General features: G+C 54.9%; 1 protein-coding gene across 1 annotated transcript; it reads right to left on the reverse strand.

Moving 5' to 3' along the window:
- Positions 1-2,686: 2,686 nt before the first annotated feature.
- GUCA1A (guanylate cyclase activator 1A) lies at positions 2,687-7,711 on the reverse strand. Its single transcript, XM_032133425.1, has 4 exons — positions 7,279-7,711; positions 5,107-5,256; positions 4,469-4,559; positions 2,687-4,119 (listed from the first exon to the last, which is right to left on the reverse strand). The coding sequence occupies exons 1-4, from the start codon at positions 7,474-7,476 to the stop codon at positions 3,959-3,961; spliced, it is 600 nt and encodes a 199-aa protein (XP_031989316.1). The 5' UTR covers positions 7,477-7,711; the 3' UTR covers positions 2,687-3,958.
- Between the last annotated feature and the right edge of the window lie 6,245 nt (positions 7,712-13,956).

Here is a 13,956-nt window from a genome sequence, read left to right on the forward strand (position 1 = left end):
TGGAAGGATCAGGTTGGAAAGTGGAGCTGAGGCTGTTGTTGAAGGGAAGAGGGAGCAGGAGCCAAGGAGGCATCACATCCTAAAACTCTCTGGGAGATGCATCCCTGGAGAAGGCGCTGAGCAGCAGCAATGAAAGGCTGAGGAGGAGGAGGGAGGATCCTCGCACCCGCTCTGTGCTCGGCCGTGCTCCGTGTGCAGCCGAGGTTTGGGCAGCGGCGGCTCCCCCGGGACTCGGGGCTGCCCGGGGTAGGGTTTGTGTCCAGGTCACTCCCGAAGCACCCGTGGCCAAGTTCCCTTTGAAAATCTCCTGTGGGAAGCCGGAGTGACCTCCTCAGCCCCGTGCTGGTCACTGCAGGGACTGGCTGTGGTCTCAGTGGTTTTCTTGCAGTGCCTGTGCTCAGCTGTGCCATGGCAAAATTCCTTTCCTTCCTTTCCTCCCTTTCCTTCTTTTCCTCCCTTTCCTTCTTTATTTTTCTTCCTTTCTTTCCTTCCTGCCTTCGTGCCTGCCTTTCCTTCCTTTCTTTCCTTTTCTTTCTTTCCTTTTCTTTCTTTCCCTTACTGTCCTTCCTTTTCCTTTCCTTACTATTCTTCCTTCTCCTTCCCTTTCTCTTCTTTCTCTTCTTTCTCTTCTTTCTTTTCTTCAAAGTTAAGTGCACCTCAGAAGTTTAGAAAGTGTCTCAAGGGCATCACCCTTAAAGATCCTGCATTTAGGGGATATTCTGGGATCTGAGGAGTGCTGCAGGAGTGCTGCGGGAGCGCCGGAGCTCCGGCAGAGCAGCCAAAACCTGCGGAAAAGGGGCTTGGGAAGCGTCTGGCCGAGAACCGGGTTTGTGGCACTTCTGTGCCTCTCGGGCACCCCCCCGGGGATGCACTCGGGGATGTTTTTGCCGCCGCCCGCTTGTGGGATCCCCTCGGGTTTGGGGTCCGTGCGGCCGAGCCCGGCGCGTTCCCGCTGTTCCCGGCGGGGCCGGCAGAAGGCGCTGCGGGACGGGCGGACACGGCGGGAGCGCGGGGGGACAAAAGGGGTCCCAAAAACCGGGATGGGGAAGGGGAAGGGACGGGGATGGGGACAGGGATGGGACGGGAATGGGACAGGGATGGGACAGGGATGGGACGGGAATGGGACAGGGATGGGACAGGGATGGGACAGGGATGGGACAGGGATGGGACAGGGATGGGGATGGGATGGGGACGGGGATGGGACAGGGATGGGACGGGGATGGGGACAGGGATGGGACGGGGATGGGACAGGGATGGGAGAGGGATGGGATGAGGATGGGACAGGGATGGTACAGGGATGGGACAGGGATGGGACGGGGATGGGACGGGGATGGGACGGGGATGGGACGGGGATGGGATGAGGATGGGACAGGGATGGGACGGGGATGGGTACGGGGATGGGGAGGGGATGGGATGGGGATGGGACGGGGAAGGGGACGGGGATGGGACAGGGATGGGGATGGGATGGGGACAGGGATGGGACGGGAATGGGACAGGGATGGGACAGGGATGGGGATGGGGACGGGGATGGGACAGGGATGGGGACAGGGATGGGACGGGGATGGGACGGGGATGGGACAGGGATGGGAGAGGGATGGGATGAGGATGGGACAGGGATGGGACAGGGATGGGACGGGGATGGGACGGGGATGGGTACGGGGATGGGGAGGGGATGGGACAGGGATGGGACGGGGATGGGACGGGGATGGGATGAGGATGGGACAGGGATGGGACGGGGATGGGACGGGGATGGGTACGGGGATGGGGAGGGGATGGGACAGGGATGGGACGGGGATGGGACGGGGATGGGATGGGGATGGGACAGGGATGGGATGGGGATGGGGATGGGACAGGGATGGGACAGGGATGGGGACGGGGATAGGACGGGGATGGGGACAGGGGCGACAGGAAGCGGGGATTGGGATGGGATATCAGCGAGAATCACCCCATCAGGGGATCAGGCTGAGGGCAGCTCCCAAAAATTCCCCCCATGCTCAGCAGAGCCCGTGCTGCCTCCCCGCTGCGGCGTGGTGGCACAGGGGTGAGCAGCATGCCCGAGGCACCTCAGCAGCCATCAGGATTTTGAAATAAATTAATTATGCATGAGTTAAGGCCGAGACACTCATCGTATTAGTTTTTAATTATTTCATATTTGCTCTCTTAGAGGCTGAAAAAACATCCTTTGGAGAGAGACGCTGAGGTTTGAAAGGTGCTTTTTGCCTGAGGGCAGTTCTGAGACAGCCCTTTTAGAACAACTTTGGCTTTATAAATAGAAATCTGGCTGCTCAGAGCTGCTTCTTGCTGCTCCCGGGGGGCAGAGGAGAGGCGTCTCTGCCCAGGGAGGCTGCTCAGAAAGCCCACGCTGAGCTCAGCTCCCTCCTCGTGCTGGTGCAAAGCCAAAGGACTCTGAGTTTTGTGCTGGTCATTTGTGGGGGAGTTGGTTTTGCTGCAAGAAGGAGAGTTACACTCTGAATAAACAGCTCAGCCCACCTCTAATGAGGGGTTGCAGTTGCTCCCTCTTGCACTGCCGTGAGTGGACAAGTTGGCCCATCCAGGGCTCCTGTCCAGGGTGGTTTGTGAGCCTGAGAACAACCCCAGAGCAGTTTCTGTACTTGTGTGAGCCACTTAATCTGTCCTGCTGGAAAGAGAAGGATTGATTGGAAGAGAGAAGAAGCACGACCTGAAATAATATTGTAAAACACCTTTATTGGTTCACTGTAGGACTGGAAGTACAAAAGCTTCCAGGTAAAACTCTGTCAAATGAAAAAGATGCACAGGAAAAATGGTCAGAAAGCTGCTTGTGAATTGCAAACACCCAGTGCTAAATAGCAAAACTCTCAGCTGGGCAAGAAATCCTTCCTGGTGTCCTGTGTTGCCTCACCACGCCTGGGACTGCTCTGGTTGGTGAGGAACCTCTTCCCAGCTCAGCTCAGGGATGGTTTGGGGCGAGGCTGCGCTCCCGCAGCCGCCCTTGTGCGTGTCGGGGTCCTGGGCAGCCCCGGCTCGGGGCACGAGGCAGCTCTGCCCGCGGGCTCCAGGGAGGAGCTGGCTCTGGGCTCTGTGGGGGCTGGCCGTGATCCCACCCTGGAGGTGCTGGGCCCCAGGGCCTGCTCAGGAGTCCTCAGCTACTGTGGGCGCTCAGAGCTGAGCCTCACCCCTCTCTAGCAGCTCCCCCTTCAAAGCCCACGCAGACATGGGAGCCAAAACCTCCTGGAACTCCTTATCCAGGCGGTGAAAGGTGCGGGAATAGTCCTACAGCGCTCCTCCCTCTCGGGTTACTGCACTGCTGATTCTGCTTATCTGGGAGCGCTTCCTTCCTTCCAGATGCTTCAGGGAGACACATTCCCGTACACTTCAGGGGGTTCTTTAAAAAAGGCACCATTCGATGTTTTTAATGCTTTTGAACAGAGAAAAGCCACTGCATTCACCCCTCCCCTTTTTCTAGCTCATAAATGTTTTAACTCGCATTATCACTAATCACTGCTGACCAAATAATAACAAGTGAAGGAAGGAGTGACCAAAACCAGTGATTGCTTGCTCTGGAAATAGAAATGGAAGGAGAAGGTTTAGATCTGCTTTTCCAGGACCCCTCTCACTGGGGCCAAGTCCTGGGCAGCCCAGGGGTTGGACCCCCCCGAGGAGCTGTTGGCCACGGCCTCAGTGGGAATTTTGGGGTGCTCTCGGTGCATTCTTGACCTGCACAGCCTCGTGCTGCTCCCCTGCCTGGGGGGCCCCAGCTGTGCCCCCTCTGAGCTCAGCAGCAGCGTCCAGAGGCCCCAAGGCCATCCCAGAGCCGTGTGAGACGAGCCCAGCTCTGCACCCCCTCCTTGCAGAGGCCTCTCCTCTCGCTGCCCAGGCAGATCCTGCTCCCAGTGTCTGTCAGTGGGAGCTCCCAGCTCCACAGCCCGATCCGAGGTGACAGTGCCAGGGGGGAGGCGAAGGGAAAGCAGCCCAGGAGCTACTGGGCAGCCTGGGCATCCTGCTCCCCCTCGTGCGGGTTCTTGCCGTCGTTCTGGATCATCCGCACGATGTGTGTCAGGTCCAGGCTGCGCGTGAGGATGTCCAGAAGCATCTCATCCTTCTGCACGCCCTCCATGAACTCCTCCAGGGACAGCTCACCTGCAGAGCACGGTCACAACAGCTCTGTCAAACCCCGCAGCCTCGCTCCTCCCCGCGCTGCCCTCGCAGCTGCCCCCAGGACAGGTACAGACCCTGAAATTGGGGTCTCAGCGCTGTGTATTGTACCCCAAATGCCACCACAGATCCCCACCCAGGAGGAGAAGTGGGCGGTGTCCCCTCGGGCAGCCCAGAGGGGACGGGGAGCTCAACCTTCACAGGGAGCCCCCCTCTGCCAGCTCTCCCTGTCCTGGTGTTTTGGGACATCCAGCAGCAGGAGTTGTTCTGGCAGCCTGGAGTGCAGGTAAGGGGGAAGGCAGGAGCAGTGGCACTGCCCAGGGAAGGTCCTCACCATCTCCATTTATGTCGATTTTGTTAAACACCATGTCTGTGAACTCCTCCGCCGTCATCGTCTCGTTGCAGCGGTTGATGGATCGAATGGCCTGGAGGGAGCGAGGGGCACAGGGAGTTACTGAGTGCTCTGCAGGTTTGTGTGTCCATCAGAACAAGTGGCCAAATGACCAGACATGAAAGGCCAAACTCTTTTTCAGGGCTAAAACTTGTTTTCAGGCAGTTAGGCTTTAAAAGGAATAAGTTCTGTCTAAAAAACTGGAGATTAAAATCACCTAAAAAGGCGATCAATGCTTTACAAGATTTAGTGGGTGTGCTGGCATAAGCCAGGAGCCGGTCACCTCTGAAAACTCTTAGATTAAATTCAAGTGCTTATCTCAGCCCCAGTTTCAGTGAACAGCATTAAGCAGCCTGCCAGGAGAGGACAAGGGGCTGCTGGGTGTCCGAGGGGGCGTGGGAGGCAGGTCCAGCCGAGGAGGCGCCCACTGGGAGCACTGGCAGAGGACAGGCAGCAGGTTTGGGCAGTGTCTGCTAATCCACCATGGAATTCACGGGGTTGGGAGCTCCTGTCACAGCCTCCCTGTCTCCCTGCACCCAGTGCCCATCTGTGGCAGGAATGGAAAAGCTGAGCCCACTCACTTTGATGATGTTCAGCAGCTCAGCCCGGTCAATGCAGCCATTCCCGTCCACGTCGTAGAGCTTGAAATACCACCTCAGCTTCTGATCCACCTTCCCCTTCAGCACCAGGCTCAGAGCTGCCACATATTCCATAAAATCTATGTAGCCATCCTAAAAGCAGAAGTTTAGAAGCTATGGTGAGATTAAAAGCAGAGAGGCAGGCAGTAAGTGATTTTCCTGGTCACTTTTGGAAGTCCCCTCTGGAGCTGCTCCCTCGACCCTGAGACCAGGGGCTTGTGGAGCACAGTGGTTAAAGCCAAGGTTCCACCTAATCTGCACAGAGATGTCGTAGAATCATAGAATTACAGAATCGTTAAGGCTGGGAAAGGCCTCTAAGATCATCAGGTCCACCTTGGACCGTTACAGGTTGGGAAGGCACTGGGTGGGTGGGTGGACCTGGCTTGGGGACTGAGAGCTGGGCTGCGCTCAGGGAATTAACACATGCGAGGCATTAATTACCAGCCCAAAGCAGTGGTAATTCAGAGGTCAGAGAGGTTCATGTAGATGAACCCTGATACATTACCCAACCTCGTCCTGCCTGCACACACCTACAGCTCCTTGCTCCTGCAAGGGGGTCTCATTTCCAGGAGAGGAGTAAAATCAGGAGTCACCCCAGCACACTGCTGACATCTCGGGCTGGGAAGGTGTTTCTCTGTCCTTGTGCCATTTCTGTACCTGCTCCACGTTTGGTCATGTCCAAAGCACAAACACTTTTATCTTTGACTTTCCTGCTGGGTGTTTGCCCACCCAGCTCACACCACGGTGTTTGAGACGTCCAGCTGGACCCAGGGTGGTGGCACCACTGCAAAGCTGCTGGGATGAGCTCACAGGCCACCAAACTTCCCCCAGACACTGCCTGTGATGCTCACAGCTTCCAGAAGGTTGCTGAAATGCCTCCTGCCCACCACAGAGCGTTCCATGGAACTTTGAAGGGAAATGGTTCTTGCTGTGGCTTGTGGCACTTCCCTGGAAGTGCTCAAAAGCCGTGTGGATGTGGCACTGGGGACACGGCTCAGTGGTGAACCCGGCAGAGCTGGCTTAGCAGCTGCATTCAATGATCTTAGAGGCCCTTTCCAGCCTTAATGATTCCGTGATTCCCGCTACAAACCAGGGGCAGAGCATAAGCCAGGATTTTGTCAGTGAACAAAGCCACGGCCCTGCAGGGCCAGGGCCGGTTCCAGAGGAGATCATCTGCTTTATCCCCCTGCTGCCGGAGCCAGATTAGGTATAAATAGCTACTAAGCCCCTTTCCCAGCAGGATTTCCTGTGCATCAATTCCCTTTTCAGGAGTGCATTCAAGCACAGGGCAGTGAGCAAGGTAAAGGCCAAGGCACAAACCAAACACCTGAAGGATTTAGGGCCTGATTTGCATTTTTGTCAATGGGATTAATACCACTAAGCCCTTTGGGTTGCCATGAAATAAATTCCTCATCGCTCAGGAGGTGCAATTTCACATCATTTACAAGTAGAGGAGGATGCTGTTTCCTGTTGGAGACACAGCATCCATCTGCTTCCCTGGCACAGCTCCCGAGCTGGGGGAGCAGCATTCCCAAACACCTGCTCTGGGACTGCCTTCCCAAATACCTGCTCCAGGACTGCCCCGCCCCAGGGGTCCAGCACAAAGCCTCTCCACAGGGAGCCCGAGCTCCTTATCCCATGGCAGGGAGCACATGGAATAAAATCAATCCCACTGCAATCCATTTACAGTTTCAAACAACGCAAACAGCCCCGATCTGTTCTGCGGACGGTGGCTCGTGCTGTCCCTGCATGAATGCAGCCCTTGTCCTCACACCACTGAGTCCTTACTGTCACAACATCCAGTGTTTAAGGATTAAAGGGCACTTCATTTTAAAGGGATCAAAGACTGCCAGATAAAACCCCACTGTTTTAAAAGGAAAATATCAGTTCTGGGAGGTGTCTCTGTGTTTTCGCAGAGCAGGCAGTGGGTGAAGAGCTTTTCCTGGCATTTTTCACGTTCCAGAACTGATTCTACAATTTATGAGGCCACAGTAAATCAGGCTGTACATACTCAGAACCGTTTCTCTCTCACACCCACCCAGCCCCAGCACACAGGATCCCAGGGCGCAGACACGGCCGATCCCTGCGCAGCCGAGTGGGAAGGACAATATTTACCTTATTAAAGTCAAATGTCTCAAACATTTGCTCAACGTATTTGTTCGCTGCTGGACTCAGGTTTTTCAAGCCAAAAAACTGTTTGAACTCGTAGAGGGTGAGCTGGCCAGAAGGACACTCCGTCATGAACTTCTTGTACCACTGGTGGCACTCGGTGGTGCTCAGCTCCTCCACGGTTTTCCCGTCCATGTTCCCCATCTCCACACCAAGTGCTGGTCCCTTTGCAGCTGAAAATGGAGGGTTTGTGAAATTTAGGAAAAAAATTTCACAATTCTGCTTCTTGCCTTCAAAGTCCAGACGTCCCCAGCACTGCAGGGGTCAGAGCATCAGGAAAGCCCGAAGTGCCTGGTGCTGTACAGGTTCCGTGGTGGTGATGGACACGGGAGACTCGTCTTCCTGGGAAAACCCGAAAGCACAGAACTCCCTTTGGATGGGAAGGTGACATTTAAGTACCCAGCAAATCCCTCCCCAGCCAATGAGGCTCAGGGGGGGGTGGTGGGCTCCTGCCAGGCATTAAGAGGTCAGGGTTAAAATAGAAAAGAGGTAAAATGGGGAAGTCTTGCAGATTACAGGCCCAGCAGAAGATTAGGAGGGTGGAATTTTCTCTGTGATGAGCTAATCTCTTAATCCACTTCATTTATCAGTTGGGGGGGGCTGGTGTCACATGAGCAACAACTTTTGCACCAGCACCAGAGTAAGAAGAAAGAGAGAAAACCACACTGGATCCTCTGTGCTGTTACTGCTTTTTGCTTTCCCTTCACCTCACTCTGCCAGAGGATTCCAGAGGGGCTCTAGAGCCTGGAATTCAGGGAGGGGGAAGTACCACTTCAGTCCTGGAAGGGGTGACCAGGAGGGTGAATTTGGGGTGAGGAGTCAAATATAGAAACATAATTGCTTTGAATGGTAAAGGTTTAAGTGCTTTAATTGCAGACAGCAGGGATGGGAAGGGCCCTCTCCCCCCAGCTGCAGGGTCCCGTGTCCAGTCTTGGCTCTGCTAATTGAGTGGTTTTTCCTCAAAGTTGTCCCGCACTCTGCCCATCCCAGGAGTGTGTCCTGGCTGCTGTGTTACAAACTCAGCTCACACCAGCGGAGTTAAATGCAGATTCAATTTTCACTGACGATGGGTTACCATGAAAAATTCTCCATGTCAATACAGCCAAATCCAATGCTGTTTTCACTTTGACACGCAGCATTCTGAGAAGGACTCAGGAATAAAATATCCCCAGAAAGCATCATGGGCCAAGTCCTTGGCTAGAAATTAATGGATGTGACTCCTGGGTCTCTCCCACAGAGAGTTTATCCATAACACATAGTTTATACCTGACAACTGTAGTTACCTAACAAGTAAAAGAGCCCAGTGTTGCTTCTGCACCAAAGTAAATTAGGAATAACTCTACTAAAAAAAGCAGCATTACACAATCATAAAACACCTATGGAAAAGGAATTAAGCTGAGGAACACTAATTGGATGTGCTAATTCTGTGCTCGCCGCCAGGCCCCTGTTGTGCAAGGTGAACCTTCAGTGATGCCCTGAGCTCCAGCCCAGCCTGTGCCGAGGCCAGAGGAGCTGGGCTGGGTGGCCACTCACTCACTCAGTGCCCTGTGCTGTGACACCCAGTGCAGCGGGCAATAAATGGCAGGACAAGTTGGACAAGGTTTTTAGAGCAAAATCCACACTGCATATTTTTCTGGGGAGCAGTGGCCCAGCGTCCCCACCCATCCCTTGGCACAGTGCTCGCTGCTGGCCGTAGCTCACACACTGCTGGGACGTTGAGGTCACGCCAGCTGCTGTTTCAGTGCTTTATTGCCTGGGCTCTGCTGCTCTCAGCTATGGTTTTCTGCCGTGCATGGATCTCCACTTCATGATGTTGGCGTTCTCCACGCTGATCTTCCTCCGGCAGTGGTCGGTGCCCTCCTGGAAGCGGGCCCCGCAGAAGGGCTTCTGCATGGTGCAGAAGGGGGCCAGGGAGTTGGAGCACTCTGGGCGGTAGAAGACGAAGTCGAAGGAGCCGAGGGGACGGCCCCCGGTGTGGGCAACAAACGGGACAAGGCGAGAGCCCAGAGGAGGAGCTGGAGGCGGTCGGTTCCTCGGCATGGGAGGTGTGTTGGTGACCTCTGGCATTGCTTTGGCCTTCTCCATTCCCTCGGGTCTTGTGTGGTCTTTGCCAGGGGCTTCTGGTGTTTTAGCCACCTGTGGAGCAAAAGATCCAGAAAAATGTGTGGCAATTGCCCCCACCCTTCACCACCCCCACCAGGAGAGCCTGGGAAGCTCCTGCAAGGGCAGTGGGGGCAGTGTAAGTGCTGAGGTGCCAGCGGGTTACACATCCTAAGCCAAAAATCTGAGGTGGTGCTGCTTAAAGAGAAAGGGAGTTTAAACTCAAATGATGTTCTGGAAATATGGAAGTGACTTTAGACAAATGCTGAGAAAGACAAATGATGAGGCACAAAGGACTTGCTTGTCTCTTGACTCTTAGTTACAACAGTGATAAATGCCAGCAGCACACGCTCCTGGTAAAGCTGTCACCAAAGCACAGCCATGGCAAACCTGCCTTGAAAATGTTTCCACACAATCTGACGCAGGAGGATGCAGCAGTGGTGGCAGAGCCTGACACTGTCCTTTGGAGCATCAGCTCAGCAGCTCTGGGTGCCTCTGCAGGGACCTCACGCCACCCTCCTCCCAGAGCCTCCTCCTGCTCTGGGAATTGCTCTCAGTGGATCTCCAAGCGGGTTTTTCCCCCAGAAATGTGATGGTCCCGCGCAGGGCACAAGGACCAGGGAAAGAGCCCGTTTGGCCTGAGCATTTGCAAGAACCCTTTGCAGAGGAGGGGGGTGGACATGAGCCCCAGGACACACATGGGGTCACCTGTGACCCATGGCTGCTGCAGGGCTGTGCTTGATGGCAGAGATATTTCTGCTGCTGTTACCTAAGCATGACCCAGGTATCTTGTTTTCACTGACGACACCTCTGTGCGAATGGAAACTGGCTCTTCCCTCAACAATAAGCAGCTCTACTCCTGCCTGTCCTAAATAAACATTTTGCTGTTTGCTTATTTTTAACCTTGTAAAGAGGTTTCCTGCTTTCCGTGACGTACTCGGTGCTATTTCTGCTCCCTGACTCCTAAACCTATTAGGAGGGGAATGCCCACAAATTGTTTAGAAATCTCCTTAAAGCCTCTGAGGGGAATCACCAGATCCCTACAGGTTCACCATCTCTTTTTGTCACTCATTTTCCCAGGGGCAGCCTGGAAGGCGGGACCTCAGCACCCAGGGGCTATTTCAGCAGTTGCTGCTGCAAGGAAACCTCAGTCCATTTTTCCCCAGGGGTAATTAATGGGATTTTGACTCCTGAAAAGCAGATTTTATACCACCACTGCCATTTCAGTGAGGTTTGTGTACCCCTGCTCTGGACTTAGACTGTTCAGAAACTGCTGTTTTCACACACGTGTGCGCTGGTAGCTCCCGGCCATTCTCACTTTGGAAGAGACAAGTACACACACGACTGTGCTGCTGCCTCTGCACCCACCCAGCAGGAGCACTAAAGGCATTAATCCCCTGTATTTGGGGCGTGGAGGGGAGGCTGGAGCTGCCTTGGCAACCCAATTGCTAAGTCATGTAGATGCCTTCAAGATGAGCAAGCCTCGCTGGGCGCTGGAGCCCCGACAGTCATTCCAGTGACAGGCAGAGACCGAGCCAGGGCGTGCTGAGCTTTGGGCTCTGCTCCTGCCATGGGGCTCGGCTGCCCCCGGTTCCTGCTTGTCCTCTGGGGCACCTGAAGGTTTGCAGGAACATCCTCCCTGCCCGGGTGAATGCGCCTGCTTGCGTGATCCCTGCCGTGGAGGGAAGCACCAGCTTAAGGTCCCGGTGCTATTTATGGCATTGCCAGCGCTCCGTGCCTGAATGAAGAGTCCCACATAATCCTATTGCACCCATTCCTATGCAGACAGATCCCTAATCCCTCCCAAACTGTCTGATGTCTGTCAGAGCAAATCCCACAGGTGGGTCAGAGGGAAAGGCTGGTTCAGTGATCAGGGAGGCAGGAAGGGCTCAGTGGTGCTCCCCGGGCAGGACTTCCCTGGGCAGCTGCTGGAGCCCATCCTGTCCCTGCTCAGGGACTGTCCCCACGCCGGCAGCTCCTCACCTGTCCCCCTGGAGCCATCCCAGGAGCCATCCCAGGAGCCATCCCAGGACTACCACGTGTGGTTTGCTGTGAGCTCTCGGCACCACGGGGGCAAAGCCGGCTGACGGCAGCAGCGGGATTTGCGCAGCAGGGATGGGATGAAGCATCACACTGACATCACTGGGACCTTGTCGTGCTGGTCACCCTCAGGGCAAGGATCTTCAGCTCACAGGAAGGGGACATGGTGAGACATGTCCCTCCTGCCAAGCTGTGAGCCTGGGACACCCACCTGTGAGGTTTTCTCGGTGATGGAGGCCCTGGAGTGTGGGTCTGTCGGGGGTGAAGCAGGAGGCGGCCCTGCCAGCGTGGGCAGGGCTGGTTGTCAGGGCCGTCGGGGTCATTGTGAGCACAGGGGCCGTTGTGACCGTGGGGGTGGCACAGGGTGCTGGATGTCACAGGGGTGCCTGGGCTGAGTGGGGCAGAGGGTGCAGAGGCTCAGCCATGGGGACCAGGATTTACCCTCTCCTGGGACCCACCTCTGCTGCCTGGAGCATGGCCGGGCTCTGCAGGATGCTCTGCTGGCCCTGCCACCCCCAGCTGCCCCTGTCATCATTCGCACGAGCTGGTTCTCTGTCCATGAGAGCCGTTTGCTGCTCTGCAGCCACACCTGAGGGTTTCTCTTCCCTGCTCCAGGTCCAGCCAGAGCTGCCCTCACTGTGCAAACCCTTCTCACACCCGTGAGTGCAGCAGGAACGATCCACAGCTGAAGGTGCAGCTCCTCACCCTGATGCAACAGCAGATTGTTCTGGGGTGTTTACCCCTGTTGGGATCAAAGGCAGCCTCACACTGTGGAGTGTTACATCACAGCAGTGCTCACATGGCAATTTCTATGCCATAAAATCTGCTGGAGATCTTCCAAGCGCCTTCCTGAGCTTCGTGCCCAGCCCAGCCCACCAGTCCCTTTAGCTGTGTGGCCTCAGTCACTCAGGACTGACAGCTGTCCTTCCTTAAAAATACAGCCAACCCACCAAACCTGGCAACTTTCCTGTTTCTCTGGAGTTTGCACTTCACAGAAGTCGCCGTGCCCAGCAGCACACCCAGCCTGCTCCTCGTGCTGCTCCCGAGCTTTTTCTGCCCTTCTGAGGAGAGGTCTGTGCTTTGCTGGGAGGTGGAAGGTAAAGAACAAACATCTTTCACCTGGAACAAACAAATGGGAGTGTGCACAGGAGCCCTGGCAGAATTGTTGAGCAGCTGGTGTTCAGTGGGATAATAAATTCACCTCAAAATCCCTTCATGTTGTGAGGGTGATGTTTTCCTGCACTCACCACCCAGCGTGAGGCAGGAGCGCTGTTGGTGGGGTGGCAGGGGCAGGGCCGTGGCACCCCCAGCCCCGGGGCTCAGGAACTCCTCGGAGCAGTGTCAGGGAGCTGAATCACTCCTTCTGCTCACGCAGAGCAGCGCTGCAGCCCCGCAGCCCCTTTGAAGTCTCCTTGCTGTAATGAGATTTTGTGGGACACCTTTGTGCACGAGCCCAGGCTCTCTCATTCCACAGGATTTTATTGGCTTCGCTTCTTAAAACAGTTCCTCTTCTCCTTCCCTTTTCCATGACTGCCTCTCTTTGTGTCCTGTTCCATTTGGTCATTCAAGGACTGTGGATATCAGCGAGCACTTTTGCCTTGCCTGTCTTGTAGAGATACTGTGTCCTTTGTCTTTCCAGCAGGGAGTGGGTCCTTCATTCCACCTGATTTCTGCTTTCGAGAGGTCCCAGGGAATTTTCTTTACATGCCACAGATTGGACTCGGTGATCTCAGAGGTCTTTTCCAACCGAACTGATCCTGCGATGCTGCGATGCTGCCTGAAGCTCAGCAGGATGCAGCTCTGCTGTTTCCCAGTTTCCATCCCACCACCACTCCTCCTCGCAGGCAGGACAATCCCTTCTCCTGCCACCCCACTAAAGCCGGTCCCTGCTGAGTGCCAGGGCGGGTGCCAGTCCGCAGCGGCGTTTCCGTCTCACAAACAGCACTTAAGATAACTGTCAGGAGAGTCCCACTAATTGCAGGGCACAAAGCCACCCCTGCTCCGGGAGCGGATTCGGGAGCCGGGAGCGGGCTGCCCGCTGCAGCCAGGGAAAGGCATCCGACCAGCGGGACGGAGCTGCGGCCCGGGTTAAATCCCCTGGAAAACGCTTTAAATCATTACAGCTCCTCTAGCACAACCACAGGATTGAATTTTAACTTTTTAATTCTCATTTTCCTTCCCCATTTCCCATTCATAATTCACTTTATTTAAGTGCTGCCTCACAATCTGTGCCACGATTAGACTTCCCTTTTGGAATATCATAGCAGTGCTCATTTTTCATTCCTCCAGGGGATTTAATGTGTTGCTCTAATTTGTACTTTAAGGCAAAAAAAGAAGACACTTTCCACAAGAAAAGCATAATTTCAAAGTAATTACATAAGTGATATTTATCACTGAAAAAAGAAATCTATATTGTTTTCACTCTCAGAATGTGGTAGAGAGAGAAAGAGATATAAGACCTTAACCTGAAGCTGGGAGCTGTGT

This window comes from Corvus moneduloides, chromosome 24 (genome assembly GCF_009650955.1).
Source record: "Corvus moneduloides isolate bCorMon1 chromosome 24, bCorMon1.pri, whole genome shotgun sequence".
Classification (NCBI taxonomy): domain Eukaryota; kingdom Metazoa; phylum Chordata; class Aves; order Passeriformes; family Corvidae; genus Corvus; species Corvus moneduloides.

What these genes read in the sequence shown, in the direction of transcription:
- GUCA1A (XM_032133425.1), bottom strand. Translation starts at nt 7,476, where the DNA reads ATGGGGAACATGGACGGGAAAACCGTGGAGGAGCTGAGCACCACCGAG. An exon ending in AGACATTTGACTTTAATAAG is followed by an intron (nt 5,257 to 7,278) that starts GTAAATATTGTC and finishes TTCTGCTTTTAG; the next exon opens with GATGGCTACATAGATTTTAT. An exon ending in AGCTGCTGAACATCATCAAA is followed by an intron (nt 4,560 to 5,106) that starts GTGAGTGGGCTC and finishes CGCTCCCTCCAG; the next exon opens with GCCATTCGATCCATCAACCG.